The sequence below is a fragment of the Coturnix japonica genome, chromosome 3, assembly GCF_054131305.1.
Source record: "Coturnix japonica strain WE chromosome 3, WE-NBRP24, whole genome shotgun sequence".
Lineage (NCBI taxonomy): Eukaryota > Metazoa > Chordata > Aves > Galliformes > Phasianidae > Coturnix > Coturnix japonica.
In genome coordinates this window covers 29,411,052-29,432,598 of record NC_140665.1, presented here as the reverse complement: position 1 = coordinate 29,432,598, position 21,547 = coordinate 29,411,052, and the positions used below count along the sequence as shown (strand labels likewise).

The 21,547-nt window shown below is 35.1% G+C and overlaps 1 protein-coding gene across 4 annotated transcripts in view; it reads right to left on the bottom strand.

The window, feature by feature from the left end:
• BTBD9 (BTB domain containing 9) overlaps positions 1-21,547 on the bottom strand; it is a 107,278-nt gene that overhangs the window by 39,214 nt on the left and 46,517 nt on the right. For 2 of the 4 annotated variants that reach the window (XM_015857669.3, XM_085543174.1), the window contains exon 8: positions 5,768-5,877. In XM_015857669.3, the coding sequence (XP_015713155.1) occupies positions 5,768-5,877 (110 nt within the window). Of the gene's footprint in view, positions 1-5,767 lie in introns of those variants that run through there. The other 2 variants (XM_085543175.1, XM_085543176.1) reach the window with 1 other exon arrangement.

The window sequence follows — 21,547 nt, the reverse complement described above, 5'->3', positions numbered from 1 at the left end:
TTGCACATTTATATTTCTCTGCCTATCTGCAGACTGACAAGATGTTGCCCCGATTAGCCTAACTCCTTAAGCAGCCATATAGCAACTGTCTTAGTGTACATTTGAAAGTTCAGTCTTTTTCTCTGCAATGGTTAATTAGAATGTGATTCTAACTAATGGTAGCATGCAGAAGGTGTCATACTGCTTCTTCTCTCTAGGGGATTCTGCCACTCCCTATTTTGAATGTTTATTATCTTCTTTTATATCTGTTTGATAGGTTTATTAAAAACACCATCTGGTGGGGACTCTGATCTGTGCTGTATTTTCAGTTCTTCTGGTTTTCTTCCTTTCTCCCATTAGGATTTCTGTTTAAATTTGGGTCACTTGTTTACAAGAATGTACTGCCAAAAACAACGGTCTTGTTTCTATTTTCTTTTTCTTTTTTTTAATTCACCAAGCATCCAGCTATTACAGTAACCAACTTTGTTAAAGAAAACAAAAGAAGAGATTACAAACATGGATTTATTTTTTTTTCCCCACTGTTTATACTCTCACAAATTGAATTTGCTTTTAGGGAATAGAAAAGATGTTTGCTAGCAAACCATACACATTCTGTAAGCAAACAGCAGAAGAAGGTGATTGAAGTTACAGAACAGCAGCATCAAAACAGTTATTAAAACTTACTTTGTTCCCTGGTCTTAAGCTGCAGCATGGAGCAATGAACTCCTTGGCAGTATATTTAACTACAGTAGTATTATCTTAAGAAAGGACTTGGATGCTTTTTAATCTGTCTCCATGGTATAAATGCTTCCAAAAAATCTGATAAATAATCTGATTTATAAGGTACTGTTATCGTCTACTAAATTGTAAACACCAACCTATGCCATAGATATTGCAATTGCTGAAAGATACAAAGTAATGCATACTATAGGCACTATATCAGAATGTGAAGGCTTTAGAAAGAATTACAGTTTCGATGGATTGTGAAAGGAATTCCCACTAATAATGTTTTTCAATGTGCAATTGTCAGTTTGGATTAAAACAACTACATAGAAGACTGATTTTTCAGGTGCTGAGGCTTGTGATTTCTGATTCCCAAAAGCATACCAAAAGCCATTAGAATTGAGCATACTTTTACAAAGTTGGCAACTAACTATCTACCTAAAGAACTGCTTCACTGAACAGTGAAGGTTGTCTGAAGAAGGCAATGACAACAGTCGTTACAGAAAAGCCCTAGGAAGTAAGCCCTTGTTGTAGCACTGGAAACAGGAAGGAAAAAAAAGTCACTGGAACCGTATGAGCAGATCTTTATTGAAGATTGGGTAGCAGCTACTAGCCTGACCACATGACTGTCCTTTTCTGCTGTAAGAGGGAAAAAAAAAGGGTTTCCTGCAGTATTTAGATGGTCTTAAAATTTTAATAAGTTCCTAGGGCTATGCTTGCAGAAACAGTGACTTAACGCTGCTGGGGAAACCTGCATGGCTTTAAAGAACACTACCCTTTAAAAAGAGAAGATACAAAATGAAATACCTCTGCATGTAATTAACATTAAAGTAGAGATGAAAACAGCACCTCTTGTGGCTTCCTTGGAGAGAGTCAGCAGTATGAATGCCGAACCACATACTAGAAAACCGATACAACTGGTTTCTCTCTGTTATACATTTAAAAGTGACTTTTTTGTTGTTGTTCTTGTTTTTTGTTTGCTTTTCATTTTTAATGACTGTCAGTGAGTAAAAGATGAATGATAATTTCTAAGTTGTTTTCCTTTACAACAAATACTCCGAAGGTTTACAATGATTCATAAGTATTGAACAGCATCCCCCAGAGGGTGAACAAGGACATACCCATGTTTCATATCTCTTGCTCTTTGGTCATTATTCATTGTTCCCCATTTCATATGTAATGCACCAGTGTAAAGACAGTCTGATAGACTGAGACAGATCACAGATAAACACAACTTCATGTACAAGCCTTCCACGTTGTATTCCCTACGACCTTAGCCAAGCTCAAAGTAGGACGTTGGGCTAGGCAAACCTGTGTGCTACACGGTCCTTAATTGCATCTCAGCAGGGAGCACTGATTAAAGGTTTTTTAACCATGGGACTAAAAGAAATTACCATTTTTTTTCCTTTTGCAGCAGATAAAAGGAATCAGTTCCCATACATTCGGGGGAAAATGAAATAAAAAAGCAAGAGGCATTATGTACAAGAAGCCCCTTACTCATTACTGTAGCTGCTTGCCAGTGGGTAGGTTAGAAGCCATTACCAAGCATCACTTCATACTGGGTACTGCATCTGCATTCAAAGGAGTATGCCTCCTGCTTGTAAAAACTTTAATTTGTTTTGGATTTCAGATTAAACATTAATGACTAAAGACCATTCAAATTTCAGGAGCTCACACTCACTAAAAACAAACACTATGCTTTGGAGATTTGAAAAAATTTGCATCCCTGTTAAACAAAACAGTTTAAGTCAATCTAGTGTGAATCCAATACGCAAAACTGCTAATGTGCATACGCATTTGGAGATAATATGCCAAAAGGAAAATTACATTTCAACTCTAACATCTGCATTAGGGAATAATTTTGTATGATTGAATTAATTTCTGTCACTTACCTCATTTAACAAGACAACAAAGTGTATATCAACACTAGAATACCAAGATGGTGCTAGAAAAAGCATTTCCTGCAACTTTTACCTCAAAACTGCTAGTTAATTGTCAGTGGGTTGTGTCAGTACTGCATCCAGCACTGTGTACTAGAACTGTATAAATCATCTTGCATATGAACTTTTAAATGTAATGTGTTGAGTTAATCATTTGTGATGAAATCTTGATATGTAAAAACACAGTCATATAAAACTGCTATTATCATGACATTTCATTTTTATTATTTGTTTACCAGTGTTCTAATCTTCACTTTAGAATGACAGCCATTAAATCGATATTACATATCAGTAATAATATGATAAATTACCCAATTTTTACATAAAGCTTTCTGATCAAGTTGAATAGGTTTAATGAAAATTAAATAATTACTTCTAAATCTATAGGAACCCTAAACAAAAACCTCAGTGGTCTTACTACTCTGGAATGAGATTTGAAATGAGAACGTCCTTGAATAGTATCTTCAGTGTAATTTGGTAGAAGTTTGGGTCACAAAGGCTTTCAGAAATGACCATATGACTTTCAAGGAATGAGTAACATTTCCTTTTCTTAATTTAAATAGGTTCTAGAAAGAGCAGTTATGGTATTAAATTAGGTTGGAACAGACACATTTAATCCTATACTACATAAACAACAAAGTCAATAATTTGACCGCTTTTTCAAGGGTTAAGAATAAGTTTCTTTGCTCACTGAAACTCAGAAGTAATCTATTCTGATTATCACACTTTCGTACATCTCCTGTAGCCTTCCCAACTGCTTTCAATTCACTTCAACCTATCCAGTCACTGGAAAAATAGAAGTCACAACATTATGAATCCCATTAGAGCATTAAGATACATCTTTGCCAACTATGCTACTGGTAGTTACACAAGTGTTTTTTTATGGAACTGGGACAGTCTGCTTGATACAGCAAGTCAGATAACACACTGCCTGAACAGTAACCAATTACAGGTATGTAAAACCAAGCACTAAACGGATAAAAGGTCATTTTGCTTGATCAAATCTGTTGAGAGTATTTTTAAAGAGGAAAAAGATATAATTTCTGATGGAACAGCCATTGTGTCTGTGCAGGAGTCCACAAGTGGCCTGTCCACAAGTGGTTCCAAAATCTTTCCATTTGTCGCTTTCTCACCATAAAATCTGCATATATTCAACTTCCACTGCCTCATTTGCAGTCAGAAATTGGTTGACATACTCCCTCTTTCAATTAGCTACTCTGTGAATTCTTACTGCTTTAATTTTCTGAGAACTGCACTGACTACCATCACTTCAATATGAAAAGCCCTATGGACCTCTTTTTACTTTTTGCAAATTACATCAAATGACTTACAGGTACAACAAACTGATTTACCCACACTGAATGACTGCATAGTTCCACAGTTCACTACTGGATACTTAACAGTATGTAGACAAAACCCTATTTATTGTGACCAAAAATGGGTTTGGATGGAAGTGGTGGATCTACTTAGAATATTCTAGAGCAAAGCATGTATGCAAGGACCATTACAGTGTCTTTGTGGTATGTGCTGTGATCTCTCATATGCTAAGCTATGTAATTCAGTACACCCAGAGGTTCCATGAGCTCTAGTGTCCATTCATGCAAACATCCTGTTACCTCTTCCTATCTAACGTGGTTGGCAAGACAAGCCCCATTACCTGTTTTCTAATACAAAAATGTAAGAAGTATGCCGTGATGTGGTACAGAACTTCTCTTAAGATTGCAGTAGGTCTTTCATATCACTACAAAGAAATGACCCTCACAGATTTTAACTATCAGGAGATGTTTTCAAAACTTGATAGCCCATGGGTGAAGAGAACTATATATACCCACAGCATAGGTTTCACCAGCACCTATTGATAGCCTAACAGATTCTAAACAGCATATGCATCATCCCATGTAATTTTGCTGAATGTCAAATTTGTAATCCCATACTGGCTCAAGAGAAAGGTGTAAGTTAACAGCTACCCTTACAAACTCTACATTGCTGGCTGCTCAGAGCTCAGCGAGTTTTACCCATTAAGTAAAGAATCTAGTATACCATATATTCATGTAAATTGTCCTTTTCATCCTCTACTTGGCTCCAATTTCCTCTTCATAGCTAACACTCCCAGATGTGTAGCGATTTATTAGTCAGCAATTTTCTCAATAATTCACTCTTTCAAATGTCATCAGAAGTACTTCACAATACACACTGCATCTCTAGTTTCGCTTGCATTTTAGGAGGACAGCCTGCTCTGAACAAGGAATACAATATCCATTGTTCAGTGACTTTGTAAGCATCTGCATTACCATTTGCAAGTGTCAGCACATTTTAATCTCTGATAAAAACTGTAGTGAAAAAGAGAAGTAAAAATAATAAAAGTTCTCTGTAGTACTAGGAAGCACAGAACTTATGTGAGTTTATAGGAAAGAAAGATCACTGATTGCCATAGTTGAACTAAGAAACCTGTACCAAAACTTACATTGACATAGTTTACTTACTTTAGCAAACCATGCCTGTTTAGGACTTTTACCTTAAGTAACGTAGTATTACACAGACATAATTAAGTTAGTATTAAATAATCTGTTTTGAGCAGCAGAAGTAACAGAGCTCCATCAGCGTGGTGTTCTGGGAATAATGGTAGTCAATATAATGTTCTGCCCTGAACTCTTTGTTGGAAAAATCAACAGAGTTCACTTTCAGCAGCTGAAAGCAGGCTGCATAAGAAGCTGAATGTGCCCAAATTCATCTTCATTGCAATAAATAGCTCTAGTTACTCCATCCCAGTTTGGAAATATAAGCAAACCTACCTGGAGGCAATAACAACCATACTGTCACATGGAAGGAAAAATTGAATTTGGAGCAAAGAGAGACTGAATTCCCAGTCGTTTTGTCAGCAGCAGTTAATTTAATTTGAACTTTCAATATTGCTGCAGCATTCATTACTAATTGATCCATAGCACTGGAATTTCAAAGCAGCCATGAGAACTAGCCAACTAACTCTAAGCATACAGCACCATTTATCTCAAGTTAAGAGATTTCTGCGTGGAAAAAGAAGTACAGGAAGAATACTGTGATAGCCAGTCTTAAAAGGCAAGTGTACCCAACAGTTCATGTAAAATGGAAATCGTTGCATTTCTTACCTATCAGACCCTTCTCCAGAGCAAAAGTTTTGTTGGTAAACATGCATTCAAATGCCACAATATGGAAAACTTTGTTCACTGTGTTGTGTGTCCCAACGATGCGAATATACCTGCAGAAGTGGAAAAAAGGATAAGAAGCACATGTTGATCATAATGAAATTCTAGGCACCAAAAAATAAATGTTTCAGTGAGACTCTATTGTGCCAAACTGTACATGTGGGATTCACTTGCACAGAATCAAATAATTGCTAAAAATAATTAAAAAGGAATAAAAAAGAGAAATTTCACAGCAAAACACAATAGGGTGCCAAGAGAAAAAGAGCTGACAAATGTATCAAAGTCTTTCCAGAGTAATATGCCCAGAAAAACAGGAATAGACAGTGCAAATGTATACTCAAGGAGACTTTAAAGCATGGGGGTCCAACCTTTTGGTTTTCTGGACCACACTCAGTGAAGATGAATTGTTGTGGTCCACTAGTAAAATATATGGTCTTTGTTGTTGATCTTTTATTAATCATAATACATATCTGAACAGAAAAAAATTGTGAAACAAAGCTAGCTCTGGATTTCATTCCTGCTTGTGTAAGTTGTACATTTAGACTCTAATTCAAAATCAAATAGAGCTGCTCTTGAACATCATAACCTATTCACCTTTTATATAACCCTGGAGACTTTACATTCTATAAAGTCATTAATCTTGATTCAATCTGATTCATTCATTTTCAGAACAGATCCAACAGTACTTATCATAAATTTTTCATATAAATGGAATACTGTACTCTATTTCAATAAATATTGAACAAACAGCATAGAAAACTATATTGAACAAGTATCATCATCCCACAGAACGGGTTGCCTATAATGTAGGAAGCTGTGTGTTAAATGAACTCATTTCAATTAAGAATCACCAGAATGTATGGATCTTTAGCAATATCATTTCTCTGCTGTATAATACAATCTTTTGCTTACATAGTATAACTAAAGTTTCAGAGTAATGGCTGCCCACCAACAGAATAATTTTGGCTTGTGTTCATCATAACAAGTTTTAAAGAAATGCAGATTTCAGTCTTGTGAGAGTTACTGACTTCTGATCCTTTCAGATAATATAACGAGTTCATTAAAAAACAAAAGTCATCCATTATATGTCTTTTTCAAAATGTATATACAACATGCTCAACATTTCAATTAATTTAAAAAATGATTTATATTATAATTGCTTGAAACAAAACAGACAGGTATGTTATTCCCAATTCAACTTGTAGGTCAATTATCACAATTAAGAACGATGCTGAACTTAGCTTTTGCCATGTAATTACGACAAGTGCCTGCAAAGAACATGGCAGGAATGTTTATTCACAGTTAGGGAAACAGCAGGTCTTCCCCAGACATGCTCACAGAAGTGAATCAGCTGCTGTTAGCTGATATATGGATGCCGTACTTTGCAATAAGAATGCAAAAATTGATACAGGCCTCAGTTTTTCTTAACACAATAAGGATAATTTGTAGTGCACAGTCAGCCACAGCAACAGCAGAATCACAACAGAGAACCAGAAACAAGAATCACCTAATTTACTGCAGTGTAAGAGACCCTATGTTTTCTACTCACAAAGCACGAGAAGAACACTAGACAATAGACTCAAAACAGAGCTGGCTCAGAAGCATGATTCTGATGAGAAACTGCAATGTTCCCCAGGTCAAAATGAACGGTAAAGTTTTAATTCAAAGGATAGAGATTCCAGAAATATAAAATGTGTATTACATCTCGTGATATGCTTGAAAATGTAGATTTTCCTAAGCACTTCTCTGATAGAAGGAAATGCAACTGAAGCATAATTAAAAGTAAAAGCACCCTTCATGCAATCAGAGCATATGTACCATCTCATCATTTTGTTGGAGCAATTTATTAGATGAAATACAAGATTACAGGTAACAACATTAGTAAGTACAATTATTTAGCAAGTGCACATTTACAAATGCTTAAAATGCACAGAATGTGAGCTAAGTAATGCTCACTTTTAAAGGACAGTTTCAATATCAGCAAAAAGTACATTACCACCATCACCATCACAAGTACAAAAGGAGTTTGAAATACATATTTTCCATTGAAGTGATGTGTAGGTTATGGAGTATGCACTAACCTTGAAAACAAAAGCTTCCATATTTCCTTTTGTTAGCTATATTTCCACAATCTCCAAAGACTTTAACACTGACTTCTACTGCTTATTGCAAGCCTTAGAAATCATATGAATATTAGCTTTTATTTTCTTTATTTTTATGTTCACATTATTCATAAAGAGCTGAAGAAAATTTAGCAACATGAGTTGAAAATGAAATTTCATGCTAATATGACACACAAGACACAGTTCCTTTACACTGAGGAAAACAAGTGTACCTCAGTTACCTTACATCCACTCCCAGCATCATATTCTCCTACAGAAACAAGAACAGCCTGGTAGTGAAGTACTGCAAAAACTGGGTGTGGTTCTGCACAATAGGTTCAACCAAAAAACAAGGAAACTCAGTTGAAATCATAGTTAAAACATCTCCCATAGAAACTTAAGAATTCCTGTATTGACAATAGCTTGAAGAAATAAGGTGTTCAAACATGATACACAACTTCAATCTGCACTGCAACAAAATGAAGAAATTCTCTGTTTTAGTTGATGGTATCATGGTCAAAACTGAGTTATGCTGCATACCATAAATTTTAATGAAGAATTTCTTATAAATAAATAAATAAATCAGTAGAAACAGTGAACTTATTAGGGAGGAGATAATTATAATTTATATTTGCATACATACTGATTTTGGCTGGGACAGAGTTAATTTTCTTTATCCTAGCTCATATAATGATACATTTTAAATCTGCGACCTAAACAGGGCTGATAAGGCACTGATGTTTTTGATTAATGTTTGAAAAGAATGGATATCAATAGCACTGAAATGCTTTAGGAATTTCATCCACATGTCAAACCTCTCCAGTCACTTAGTGTGACTAATATAGTTATGCTACAATTGACCTTGAATTACCCATGACACCATGATACCAGAAAATCTGCATTCTCAATATTTATTTTTACATTAATAAGGAAACTGTTTTAACTAGTGAGAAACAGTATGCTCTGCTGGATCTTGGTAGAATCTTAAGCTATAAAAAATGGAATGAATGACCTGAGTTGATTAATCAGGCAGCCCTCACCCACCCCAGAGCAATTCTTCACCTTTACATGAAACTATGACTCGGGTAGTTTGTTGCAACTACAAACACTCATATTTCTAAACAACTACATTATGTTTTACTTCTGTTCATTTCATTTGTGCAGCTGACACATTTAATTCAGGCAACAGCTGCTGCTGAGCACACTACTGATTCAGCTATGGATACCCTGAGGGGACTACCAATACCAAAGCTCAGCTGCCTGCATCCTAGCAGTACTTGGGGCATGTGTGCCAAAGCATAAGAATATACATGCTCTAAGGAGCCTTTTTAATCCTTCACTCTAATAGCACCAGTAAGGTACAGACAAAGCCTGGAATATATCACACACAGATTCTAAACCCTTAAGAATACTAAACAGAAAACTAAATAAAGAGAGTTAAAGGAAATTAACAGATACTTTGCACTGATATCCCACTCTTAGTTACTATCATGGCAACAGAGAACAGCAATAGGGAACTAAAATAAATAATTAGACTCAATATCTACTAAACAAGCTCTTAAGAATTTGGCATTTTATTTTCATTTCTGGAACACTGTGTATGAGATACTAATGCTAACATTTCATATATACTTAAACTGCCTAGAAAACATTAATATTTGCATTCTAATCACTGCCTCAGTGATGTATGAGATGTTGCCCAGCACACAAGGGTGTTAGAAGACATTCTGTTTGTCTTTCGGTGGAAAAGGAAACAGTGCTATTCACAGCCATCTAAACATCATTTATTGACAACTCCGTAAAACCCACAATCCTTCAGACCCACACAGCTGAATCAACAGACTCCTGGCAGAAGGGATTAAAAAAAAAATCTCTTGCCAGAATTAAATCATGTGAAAAAACAGTGTGCATAAATTAAAAACATAAAAATAAAGAACTAGGTCAGAACAAATGTGGAAAGCATTCCTGTTTTTTGATGAGTTTTCCTGCACTCCGACAAAAAAAGTGTATTTTGTACCAAAGGAAATCCCTGCTGCAAATACACAAAGCTACAGAGAAGAATCGAATAGTAGAAAAAAAAGAACTGTCCAACTCTAGTGTACGTAATTTCCACAAAGCCAACACAGAAACAAACTTTCCTACACAGTTGGTGTAAAACAAGCAACAACACAGAAGTTAGCAAATTACAACAAGAAATGTCTTTTCAAAAATGTTTATCTAGATATTCTACACCACAGATTTCAATGGAAAAAAATATTACTATGCAATAACCATACAGGATATGTAGTTGTTCACTACATATAAGGAGCACAACAACTTCAGCCAATTTTTTTAGTCTGGGCACATTTAATCAACTTAACACTGACATAAATGTTCTGTTTTCCACGTGTAAAGAATGGTAAGCATGCAAAAGAGTACTTTTCTCACGACAAGTTTCTAGTTTTATTTTGAGCAAATTAAACCAAAGAAACCATGGAATCTAAGATCACCCTGACAGAATCATCACACTGTGTGCATCTCTACTGACAATCCATTTCTGAGCACGTCTCTGCAGGGTTTGTTTCAGGTCAGATCTCAACCCAAAATAGTTGTATTTCCCAGAACTTATCTCATAGTCTCATAGTCTCGTGCGGGTTGGAAGGGACCTTAGAGATCATCGAGTCCAACCCCCCGGGATTCGAGCCTCCTGTGTAGCAGCGCGGCACTTCTACCACTTGCGCCACAGGGGATTCGAGCCCAGGCCTCCGGTGCTGCAACGCAGCATTCCTACCACTGCACCACCGGGGCACAATTTACATGAATATGGACAACTATAATTTCCCATGACCTCTCAAAAGACTTTCATTCATCACATAAATTTGAAGTCTGTTAGGAGAATATAATGAGATTTTGATGTTCTGTAACGAAGTCCTACCCCTGATTCAAGTTTGCAGCCAACCCCAATGTCAACATCACCTCTGTTTATCTTTGTGCTACCTCTGTTGAATATGTTAAAAAGGACTCACAAACTTAATTTAATGGAGAACATTAATTCTTCTTAATACAGAAGAAAGCATTAGTCTTCTGGAAGCCTGATTCTAAAACCATCTGCACACAGAATTTGAAGAAGAGATGTGGGAACCTATTCTGCATCACTTTCAGGCTGGTGTGACACAAAGCCAGATTCCTTCCAAAAAAGCACAAAAATGTTTAACAGGACTTGTTTTCTTAAAATCAGTTATACTAATATAGTTCTGTGGCTTTGGGCCAATGTAGCTTATTCTGTCTTATGTAGAGATGTTGAAACCTCCACTTTTTATATGTATTGAATGTAATGCAACAAAATTCAGGAAAGTTCTTTGTGTTGAAATCTGAGAATGTTTTCCATTTTCCCCAAATTCTCATGTTCCATGAATTTAACATGTAATAATCACTTCTTGTTCCAAGAGCACCTCAGCAACAGCTGTCTAGATTTTCCCTGGAATCAGACTATATAAGATATGACAAAGAGAAATATTTGGAAAGTATTAGACAAAGCGATCTACAACTAAGCAGATAAAAAAAAATGAGATCTCAACTTGCATTATGGTAACTCAACAAAGAAATGGTTGTGTTTTTGACCTGTGTTTACACAAGCAAGGAATCTAGGATTTATTCTACAAAACTGTAGTGAAGGCACATAAGGAAAATTGTATTTAGATCTGGCATCTCAATATCAAAAAGACGGTGGTAAAGAAGACTTTCAAAGGGAATGAAAATGATTTTTTTTTTCTTTAAATTAATATGGCAATTATGGAAAACTCTTTTTATCTGTTTTTGGATAAACAACCTGGATAAATAGAAGTACAGAAACTCCAAGTATTTGAGCACAAAAGCTAAAGAGAATAAGCGAAGACTTCCATAGCTCTCAAAGCAGGGGGAGGTGACAAAATTGTACTTGAAACTTGTAATATTAAAAAATAAAGCAAACCCAGATGTCAGTAAAACGTTTTGCCTACTGAGACATACAGCCAATGATAGAGGTGAGGAGATTCACCTATGTTGAAACTACAATGGAAACTGTAAACAAATCTCTACCACAAACAGCTAAGTACAGGTAAGAAAAATGACTGGATACATCTTCTTCATCATTATTTTTAGTACTTTAAAATCATACTACCAAAAATACAACTCTTTGTACTTGAAGAATATCAGAAAAGGCTAACTACCATTGTTTCAGTTTGTAATTTGCTGCACAAACAGTTACAGAAAGCTGAAATGTGGAATAACTCATTATTTTATACTGAGTTTGCCTTACCTATTTTCAACATTTATCATAAAACATTTATTACTAATAATCAGCTTGATCAGATCTGAGGCACGTATGCCTTTCTTAATTAGTTCTTTGATTCAATATATGATCAGTTAACACTTAACTGTGCTCATTCTTTACAGACATTTTAGAAATAATTTAATGAAGACTGATATTCACACTGGCATTTGTATCAGATACTGCAAAATGAACAAGAAATCTCATTAGAAATTACAAGACACAGATCAGGGAAATGGAAGTCTAATGTGAAATAGATCACTGAAAGCATCAAGCAATTATTTCTAGAACTAAGATGCTTGGAGTTTTACAAGAAAAATCTGATACAGTATCAATTAGCAATGTCACTTGCTATGAATATGAATGCTACCTCTGCTAATCAGTGTACATAACCTGCATTGCCTACACTTTCCAATATACCCAAGACCTACATGTTAACTACTGCAAGTTTGAACTGAACAAACTAAGGACAAATTGAATATTATTTATGAGAGTGTTTAGCAGATCAGGACAGTACAGTAGATTCAACCTGGTGAGCTTCACAGTTCTAGGTACTTTAAAAATCAAATTCTATTTTACTGCAAAAAAATGCAGATAACATGGAAAAAGATAATAAAAATGGACTATGAGTAGGTCTGTATCAACATGCACAATCAGATCAGAATCAATGAGCTTGAGGAAGAGAAGAACAATGACTTCCAATACCTGAAAATATATCTTAGGAAATTCAAGCTTCTGTGACAAGAGTGGAATTATTTTATTTCAAAGAATTCCTCAGAGCATTTAAGGCATACAACTGTCTGAATGTAAGTATATCTTGCCCTTGCTGCTCCTTTGTTTCAGCTGTAGAGTGGAACCACAGCTATCAGATACAACTCGCCACATTTCAGTTGTTGATATTATAAGCAAGCAGCAGACTAACTGATCACTAGGAGATGACTGAATGTCAGAGCTTCTGTGCCTGCAGAACAAAAACATATTTACTGAGCTCCTAAACTCAGGCTTCATATCTCTTCAACTGGTGTCTTAATCAAAGAAGAATTTATCTTAACAACCAGCCTTAATAGTTATCTCCAACTGGTAAAACATAAAAACAAAAAAAAAAAACCACCCACAAAACAAAACAAAAAAAACACAACCCACCACCAACAAAAAGAAGCCCAACCACCTGTTTTTAATCTAATGCCATAAATCCAAAAATCAATTTGGAGGCAATGGAGAAAACAATAATATATAAAACAACAATTGGGCAAAGAAAGACTTTTCTTTTAAGTCATTTTTCTTTCATTTTAAATGTCACAGAATAAAAAGCTTTCACCTTGTCCAAAGTTTGCTCAACATGGGCTGCAACATGAGCTGCAGATAATTTCTTCTAGGTGATACTTATCCATCATAACTAAGTGCTTGAAAATTAGCCATGAAGTTTTATTCTATTCAAACATACTTTAAGCATAAGAGCTAAAGTTGCTACCGTTTTGATAAAATTACAAAAATCATTACACTGCTAGGAACCAGTTTGGATTTGTCTTTGATTGACACCTTATCTTTAACCACAATCTGCACTGGAATGCTAGTGTGTTGATGAATCCAACTAAAATGATAGACTTTACCAAAAGTCTATCTTTATCAAAAAATGCAGTAAAGTCAAGTTGCAATAAATCAAAATGTTGCACATAATGCCATATTAAGGTAACTTCTAATTTACCAGAACCCTTTCACTATTTCTGTAAACGTATGCAGCCCAAGCCATACAAGGACAGTCAGGGCCACAAGTACTTAGAAAAAAAAGAGCTGAATGAAGGAATTGTGTTTCATTTTGACTCTGTTAAAAAAAACCCACATATTTCCCCTGAAAAAATGTAGAAGTTAGGGTTAGGTTACATTCACATAATGTTTCACTTATTGGATTTTTCCAGGAGAACTGAAAAGTTACAGGCGGCCACACATTATCACTTATATCACTGGTGAAAGAAAGATCTCAGTGGGGGAAACGTAGCAATTTGCCATTTGTACAATGCCTTCAGGTTAGCATAGCTTGACATTAACAGGACACAACAACACAATATAATCACTCTGCACTGCAGTGAAGTGCACTTCCATTGTGGCCACTACAATGGAGAAAATTTTATGAAAATAATTAGTCTTGATGAATAGAATCGCACTGTATTTTTTTTCTTTTATCACTAACAACCAATCCTCATTGATCTCCCTTAGTAACACATTTCAAATACTTAATAACAATCGCACAGAACATTGAAAAGAAAGGCAAAAAGTCAATATCTGCTTGCATATGAATTTCTAACAGTTGTAGGATGACTACTTCTGCAGTGAAATTAATGTTATGGCCATGGAATAAAACAAGCGTAATGATCTCCTTCACTACAAATAAAGAAATTCAAACAAATGGTACCTCGACTACACAGGATCACTTGTTAAAGAAAAAGCAGGATTTCAGCATCAGGCAGGAAAATGTTAATTACTGAGATGATGATGCCTCTAAATCCCTGTGCAAGGTAACCTGAAATAAGGGTGGGATAGTTGAAGGGCAGTTTGAAAAACAAGTTGAGATTTACTTCACATCTTTTATAGGAGAATCAATCAGAGCTTTGTCTAGATAGCTACTTAAAGACAGAATACATTAAGCCATGATCCTTTTAGCCATCCATATATTATGAAGTGTCAGAGAGGTGCTTTATCATCTGTTTCAAAAAAAACCAAACTCTGTATATAAAAGTTGTTTTGTAAATGCTGCGAAGTTGCAAATGGATAGACTTAGAGTCAAGAAATAAAGGCTCCTTAAGCAAATTTAATGATCCACTTTGGTTCCCATAATGTAATAAAATTCTCCATATGACTCTGCCTTGTTTAGTACAGAAAGATGCAGTATGTAGAAAGGATAAACTTTTTCCTTGCTCAATGACATCACTGACATACACCCTTAGCTTCTGAAAGCCGCAATTCATGTAAGCCTTCTTCATATTTTTCTCTATCATTACACACGATACTACGTTCATGATGAAATCCACTCAAAAGTAGCTTTAAAAAATCATCTTTTCTTTAAGAAAATGTGAAAGAGACTTAAGTGCTCTGACCAAATCTAAAGTTTTATCACATTCAATATCCCTGATAACACTTTTAAACTGGTGTCCCACATCTGTCTTTTCACTTTGATAGCAGATAGAACAAGAATTCTGCTCATGCACCACATCCCTAACACTGAAAAAAAGCTCCTAAAACAAAGGCATAAAGTTTAAGAACAAATTGTTTTCTTTTCTGTTGAGTATTGCTGATGTAGCTGAGAACATTTTTAAATGTGCCTACTCAGTGAAGAAATCAGCCATTACATTCAAACCAAAGTGAGGAGATAAAAAAAAAAAAACAACAAACAACAACAGATAAACAACAATCTTCATGTAGAATACAACCTGTTGTACAACCTCATGATTATAATCTTTTCAATATTACCTATCCTGCACACAGCAACGAAACAGGAAAAACGAAATACGTGATTTAGGTTATTAGCTCTAACAGTTGTACACTTAGGACTCTGTAAGGGAACAACTGAATGGCCTACCAGAAACCTGCACATACATACTGGTGTTTAAAGAAAAAGTGCTGATCTAGTGCTTTCATACACTTGTTTAACCATACCTGTTCTGATATCTGCTAGCTCGCCATGGTTATTACCTTGTACTTGGCCTTCCATAAGTGGCTATGAACATAAAGAACTCTCAAACTACAATTAGATCATTACAACATCACCTTGCAACAACTGCCACTGAAGGGCACTAGCTGGTATCATAACTTAAAGAACACTTTTTCCTCTAAGCAACATGATTTCTGCTTCAGAAATGACAGCAAAACTCTGTGGTAAAGAGCATCTCCTAAACAAACCTTACCACATAGTTATATTAATCTTGATTCTATACGGACTTACTTCATAAGTATATTAATTCAATTCACTGGATTGTGTTGTAACACTTTTTACATAATCCACTTCACTTTATTAAGTTGGTAATTGTAACTCAGCACTGTGTTATTTTGGAAAGAGAAGAAGTTTATAGATTGTATTCATATATACTAACATAGTTAAATGCAAGGTGTAATTTAGACGTTGTTAGTATCCATACTGACCAGATTAGACTTAAAACTTGAATGCCTAGTTTGTTTTAGGATCACACTTTCATTTTGACGCATACCACAGAAATATGATTTATACATAATCAAAATACATTTGAAATAATCACTTACACTTAGAAATTCTTCTACATTTGCTGATTTTCCAAAAGCGAGGAAGTAAAACAAAAATGTAGTGGTAAGACCAGAACAAATTTCAGCTTCATTAAGTTTAAATAGCTGCAATACTAAAAGACATTTGTTCAATGTTTGAATCTGTTTTTATATGTAATGATCAAGTTCACATAATGACCACTACCCAAAAACTTTACAAGTAGATACTACCCTTATCTGAATCCAAAGCATCCCTTTAAATGAACTTACAATTCTCCAAAAAGAGAATATTTTAATCTCACAGTAAAAGATAACAAATACCCTCATCTCACACAACTGAGATCTGATTTCACTGTGATATTTGTTAACAGATTCAGGCCACGTTCACCGTCTTTTGTGAAGAAAAGATCTTTTAGCAGAACTCGTGTCCCCCTTTACCGCTGTGACCTAATATAGGTCACAGAATAGTATTGTAACTGAATCTGTCCTGTGACTCCAGCCATGTTTTTGTTTTGTGCCAGTGGTCTTCTAAGAATATGTCTATTCTGCACCAAAAAATTCAACCTTGAAATGTCTCCCATTCTCATAAATACTAAATCCCAAAGGCCTGAGATACATTTAAATTAGAACTCAAAGTTAAACCTTCATGACTTTTGAAATATTAAATCATCATCATAAAAAAAACATTTTCAGAGGCATTACCTAAATTTAATGCTGTGATACCCTTTCTGAAAAGTGAAATTTCAGTCTCGTATTTCAGTAGCAGATTTGAGCTACAGACAGAATTTTATTTGAAGTAAGACAAACTGACAAACCAGTGAAGCCTTTGGCCTGGAAATAACTGCCTTGATTCTGAAGAAGCACAGTTTGCTTAGTTTTGAGGGTGAATTCATATGTAGCTGACTGACTCCTTTCTTTTTAAAAAGATTGCTGGAACTATTCTGTTACCAGTTTTCTTCTATGTTTATACACACAGTTTGCGGCATAGGATCATGATTAAACTCTGCTCCAGTAGATGAGGACAAGCAAAGCTGATTCTTTTACTGTCAATGGATTAATGCTGTTTGTCTGTTCTTTTTTATTATTATTATCTTTTAAAGATTTGTTTAAGAGCTGCTTAACACCAGTATCTCCGCAGTATAGAGAGCTACACTATATTACTGATAACCAATAAAAGCTTAAACTAACTGGTTTTAACCTATAGTAAATCCAGTCTGAAAGTTAATATTAAACCTATCTTCATGCCATATTAGTGTGTAGTGAATAAAAAAATACTTTGTGTCAGTGGAGATCATTATGATTATATGTGCTAAAAGAGAACTTATTTAGACCAGATGTTACTAATGCTAGACACCAACAGGATGCACCCTACACAAATTCCTGGGCAGAAACATGCCAGTTCTAATAGTGACATCTGAAGTCCCCATATTTTGATATTTTGTGAGATTAAAGCATTCAAGCACGTGGTTGTAGAAACTCCATCTGAAAACTAACTAGTAGTGGTGAGCCCTAAAGAGAGGGCACAGCTGCATCACAGCCACAGCTCACCTGAGCTTGTAACATTTTCCACCTCTCCAACCCCTTTTAAAATGTACGATGATATTCAATAGATCTCCTCAATGAAAATTAAATAAGCATATATATGCAAAAGGCATACATGCACGTATATACTTGTGATAAAAAACACTGAGGAAATCAGCATAAAACCACACTTTAATGTCCAGCTAAAATGGACATTAAATATGTGGTTATGAGCACTGAATATTAAAATGAGGTGAAACTTGTCATAACAGTTATAAAGATCCAATCAAAACTGTGTTTAAAAGCTTGAAGAACAGTTTTATGCATTCTCATCTGCTCAAGGACACAAAAAATAAAGGATATTCATATAATGAAATTTACAACGACAGTAAGCAAGTGATGATTAAAGGAACTTTGTATACATTTCAAAAAGTGCTCATATATAGCTATCTAAAGTTTTCTGAGGTGAAAAGAGAGCAAAGTTAGCTTCCATGGGCATGTGGGTAAATAAAAGAGTAATACTAAGAATATCAGATAAAAAGATAAATCTTACCTTCTTGCAGCACAGACATCATAGTTGGATATTAGTTTTGGTGTTACACCTGAAAAGTATTTCTAAATATTTTTTGTTTGCCTGCTGAGTATTTGGGTTTTTTTGTTGTTGTTTTTCTCTGTTTTATTTTTATAGGAATACCTCGACACAGAATGGATGAACCTTACAAAACAAAAAATTAGCCTTTCAAGCAGGAAGGAGGCTCAAAACAGACCTTGCACTTAATTTAACATCAATAATAACTCTAGTAAATGTCCACATTAAATAAACCTGTAGGTTAAAACATGGAGCGGGTAAACATCTAACATTTGATGTGTTAATTCTAATTTGCCAATATTGGTTTTGACGATGCAGAGACTGCTGTAGGAATCAAACACATTTTGTTGGAAGACATCCACAGCAGATATTAGATTTGCCAGAATCATAAAGAATCACCTTATTCAAATCTTAAAATATATGACAAACCTTCATAATCTACCACTAGAATCTCATACTACAGTTATTTACTAAGGGTATTTTATTCCCCTCAGTAGAAATGAATCATTTTATGAAGTGACATAACCTAGGAGTTTAACAGTACAGAATATAGTGGTCAACAAGTCTAGAGATTTTCAAATATCAACATGAAATTTCAAAACAGCCCACTTCACAGAAACGAAACCAGAGAACAACTTAAAGGACAAATGATAACGGTCTCACCATTCCCCATCCCACAAAAAGAGAACATGATAATGACTCAATTTTTTTTCAATGATATTGAGTTTGGGATTTGTTGCAACCTTAATAGATCAGTACAGCTCGTTTCCAATTCAAAGACTCAGACCTCTTTCTTTTTTCTTTTCTTTTTTTTTCTTTTTTTCCTTTGTAATCCTTGCTTTGCTGAATTTAATTGCCTTGGCAATGCCAGAATAGTGTCTGATCCTAATAGGTCAGCATTGATCGCTCTAAACCAATTGGTTCCTTCATTACAGAGAAAATGAAGTAAAGAGAAAGGCAGGTGTGCTCTCACACAGTCAGCTGGACTTCAGCTTCTCTTGCCCTTCTTCTCCCTCATTAACCAGCAACCAATCGATCAGAAACCTGCTCAAATCCCATGAAAACTATTCATAAGATCTGACATCGAATGATTTTAACATATCACCAAAGTAAAGAATATTTGAGGTATCTATCTTTAGAGCCCATACAGTTTTTAAACTGATGTTCCAGAGAATGGAAAATTGAAATATTATACCTTTTATGAGGTTCTAGTCTAAATCTTAAATCTAAAATAAAATGCTGGTTAGTTATTTTCCAAGACAGGAATCCATGCTGTGCCCTAATTTTAAACATTCCTTATTATAAAGACCTCTGAGGATGGAGAGACAGGGAGAAATGGCACACAGCACCCCAGTCCCAGCATACTGCTCATTCTCTCGTGTACTTCTGTAGACTTTAGTAGACTTAACTCAAAATTCCAGTGAACGTTCATCCTTTAGACATCATTTCTTCCTATTATTTCACCTTCTTTAAATATTTGAACAGTGCTTGTATTTCCCATCTCTAACAGCCCCTTCCTATCAAGCTACTCACTGCTCATCATTTGCCCATACAATTGCAGTAGAAACCCTTTACATTGTTTGCCAAAAACTACTAATTGTTCAAATCACTTTCACATTATTCTCCCTGAAATGTTATCTGTAATGACATTTTTACAAGCTCACAGTCTAGTCTGATATTCTTTTTTTTTTCCCCTTCTTTCTCCAAATGTAAATTCTGTAGAACATGCCTTGTCCTTATGCTTCAGTCATTGAAAAGGCTTGTTATTTTACGTTACTGTCAGCTCCAAATACTCCACTGAGGCAATTCATGAGAAAAGACCAAAGAGATGAAGCAATAAATACATAAGCAGGGGAAAAAAAAAAAAAAAGGAATTAAAAAAAAAAAAGTGGAAAAATCCTCAAGAGAATTAAAAGAGAAAAGGGAAAACAGGGAAAGAATAAAGGAAAGGCAGTAGACAAACAAATTAGGTGAGGAAACAAAGAAGAACAGCTCTGCTTTGATTAGGACAAAGACAATTCCAGTGTCAGAAAATGAAAGCTACTAGTCTGCAATATCTTCAGTGGTAAGCAACAAGGAGATGGAGAAGATGATGAGGTCAATAAAAGGAGAAATGGATTAAAGAGTTTGTAATATATCTTCTCCATAATAAGACCATCTCTTTTCACATCATGTTCTATCTAATCAAAACCAAAACCTCACTGAGAGCTCAAGAAAAGTGGAAGAGTGAATTTGCAACTCCTTTAAAGCTATTTGCTAAGCCTGGGCACAGTGAGAATTTGTGGGACAAATAAAAAAAAATGCTGGGGGTTTGAACTGAATACTGAACTTGGAAATTGCTCTTTGGTGCAAGAAAGTAAAGCAATAGGAAACAAATCTTGGAGATAAAAAAAACCCACAACAAACAAAAGCCCCTAAGAAAGCTCAACATCCAACCAAGCGATTCAGAGCTTCTAAGCTTCCAGTGCAATTTTAATTCCATATTCCAGTAAAACTCAGATAGGGCAAATGGTGACGATCACAATTACAAGACAGGAAAGCTGGAAAAAGTGACTCAAAGTATGAAAAAAAATGAAATGCCTTCCTTCCATTTATTTAATAATGCTTGCGTGGCATTTAAACAATGATACTTCCGACACAGAAGCCAAATTGCAGAACTGTGCCTCCAGTATTGAACAAGTGACCCATCATTCCTGCACAGAAACAAAGCCTTGCAACAACACACTGATAGAACAATTACTTAATCTGGGGTAGTGGAACGAAGGTACTTATTTTGAGCATTTGGTAAAGGTTTTTGTGAAAAGTCATCTGCAGTGAAATAAAAACTGCAGCGTTTTTCAAGGCATTTCTCAAGAAAGGAGATTTAAAAAAGACAATCCTTTCAACTATATTTAAAAATTTGAGATTTTGACAGTTTCTCAAGAATTTTTTTTTAAGTTCTTTTCTCTCTCTCTCTCTCTCTTTTTTTTTTTTCACATTACGAACTGATTGCA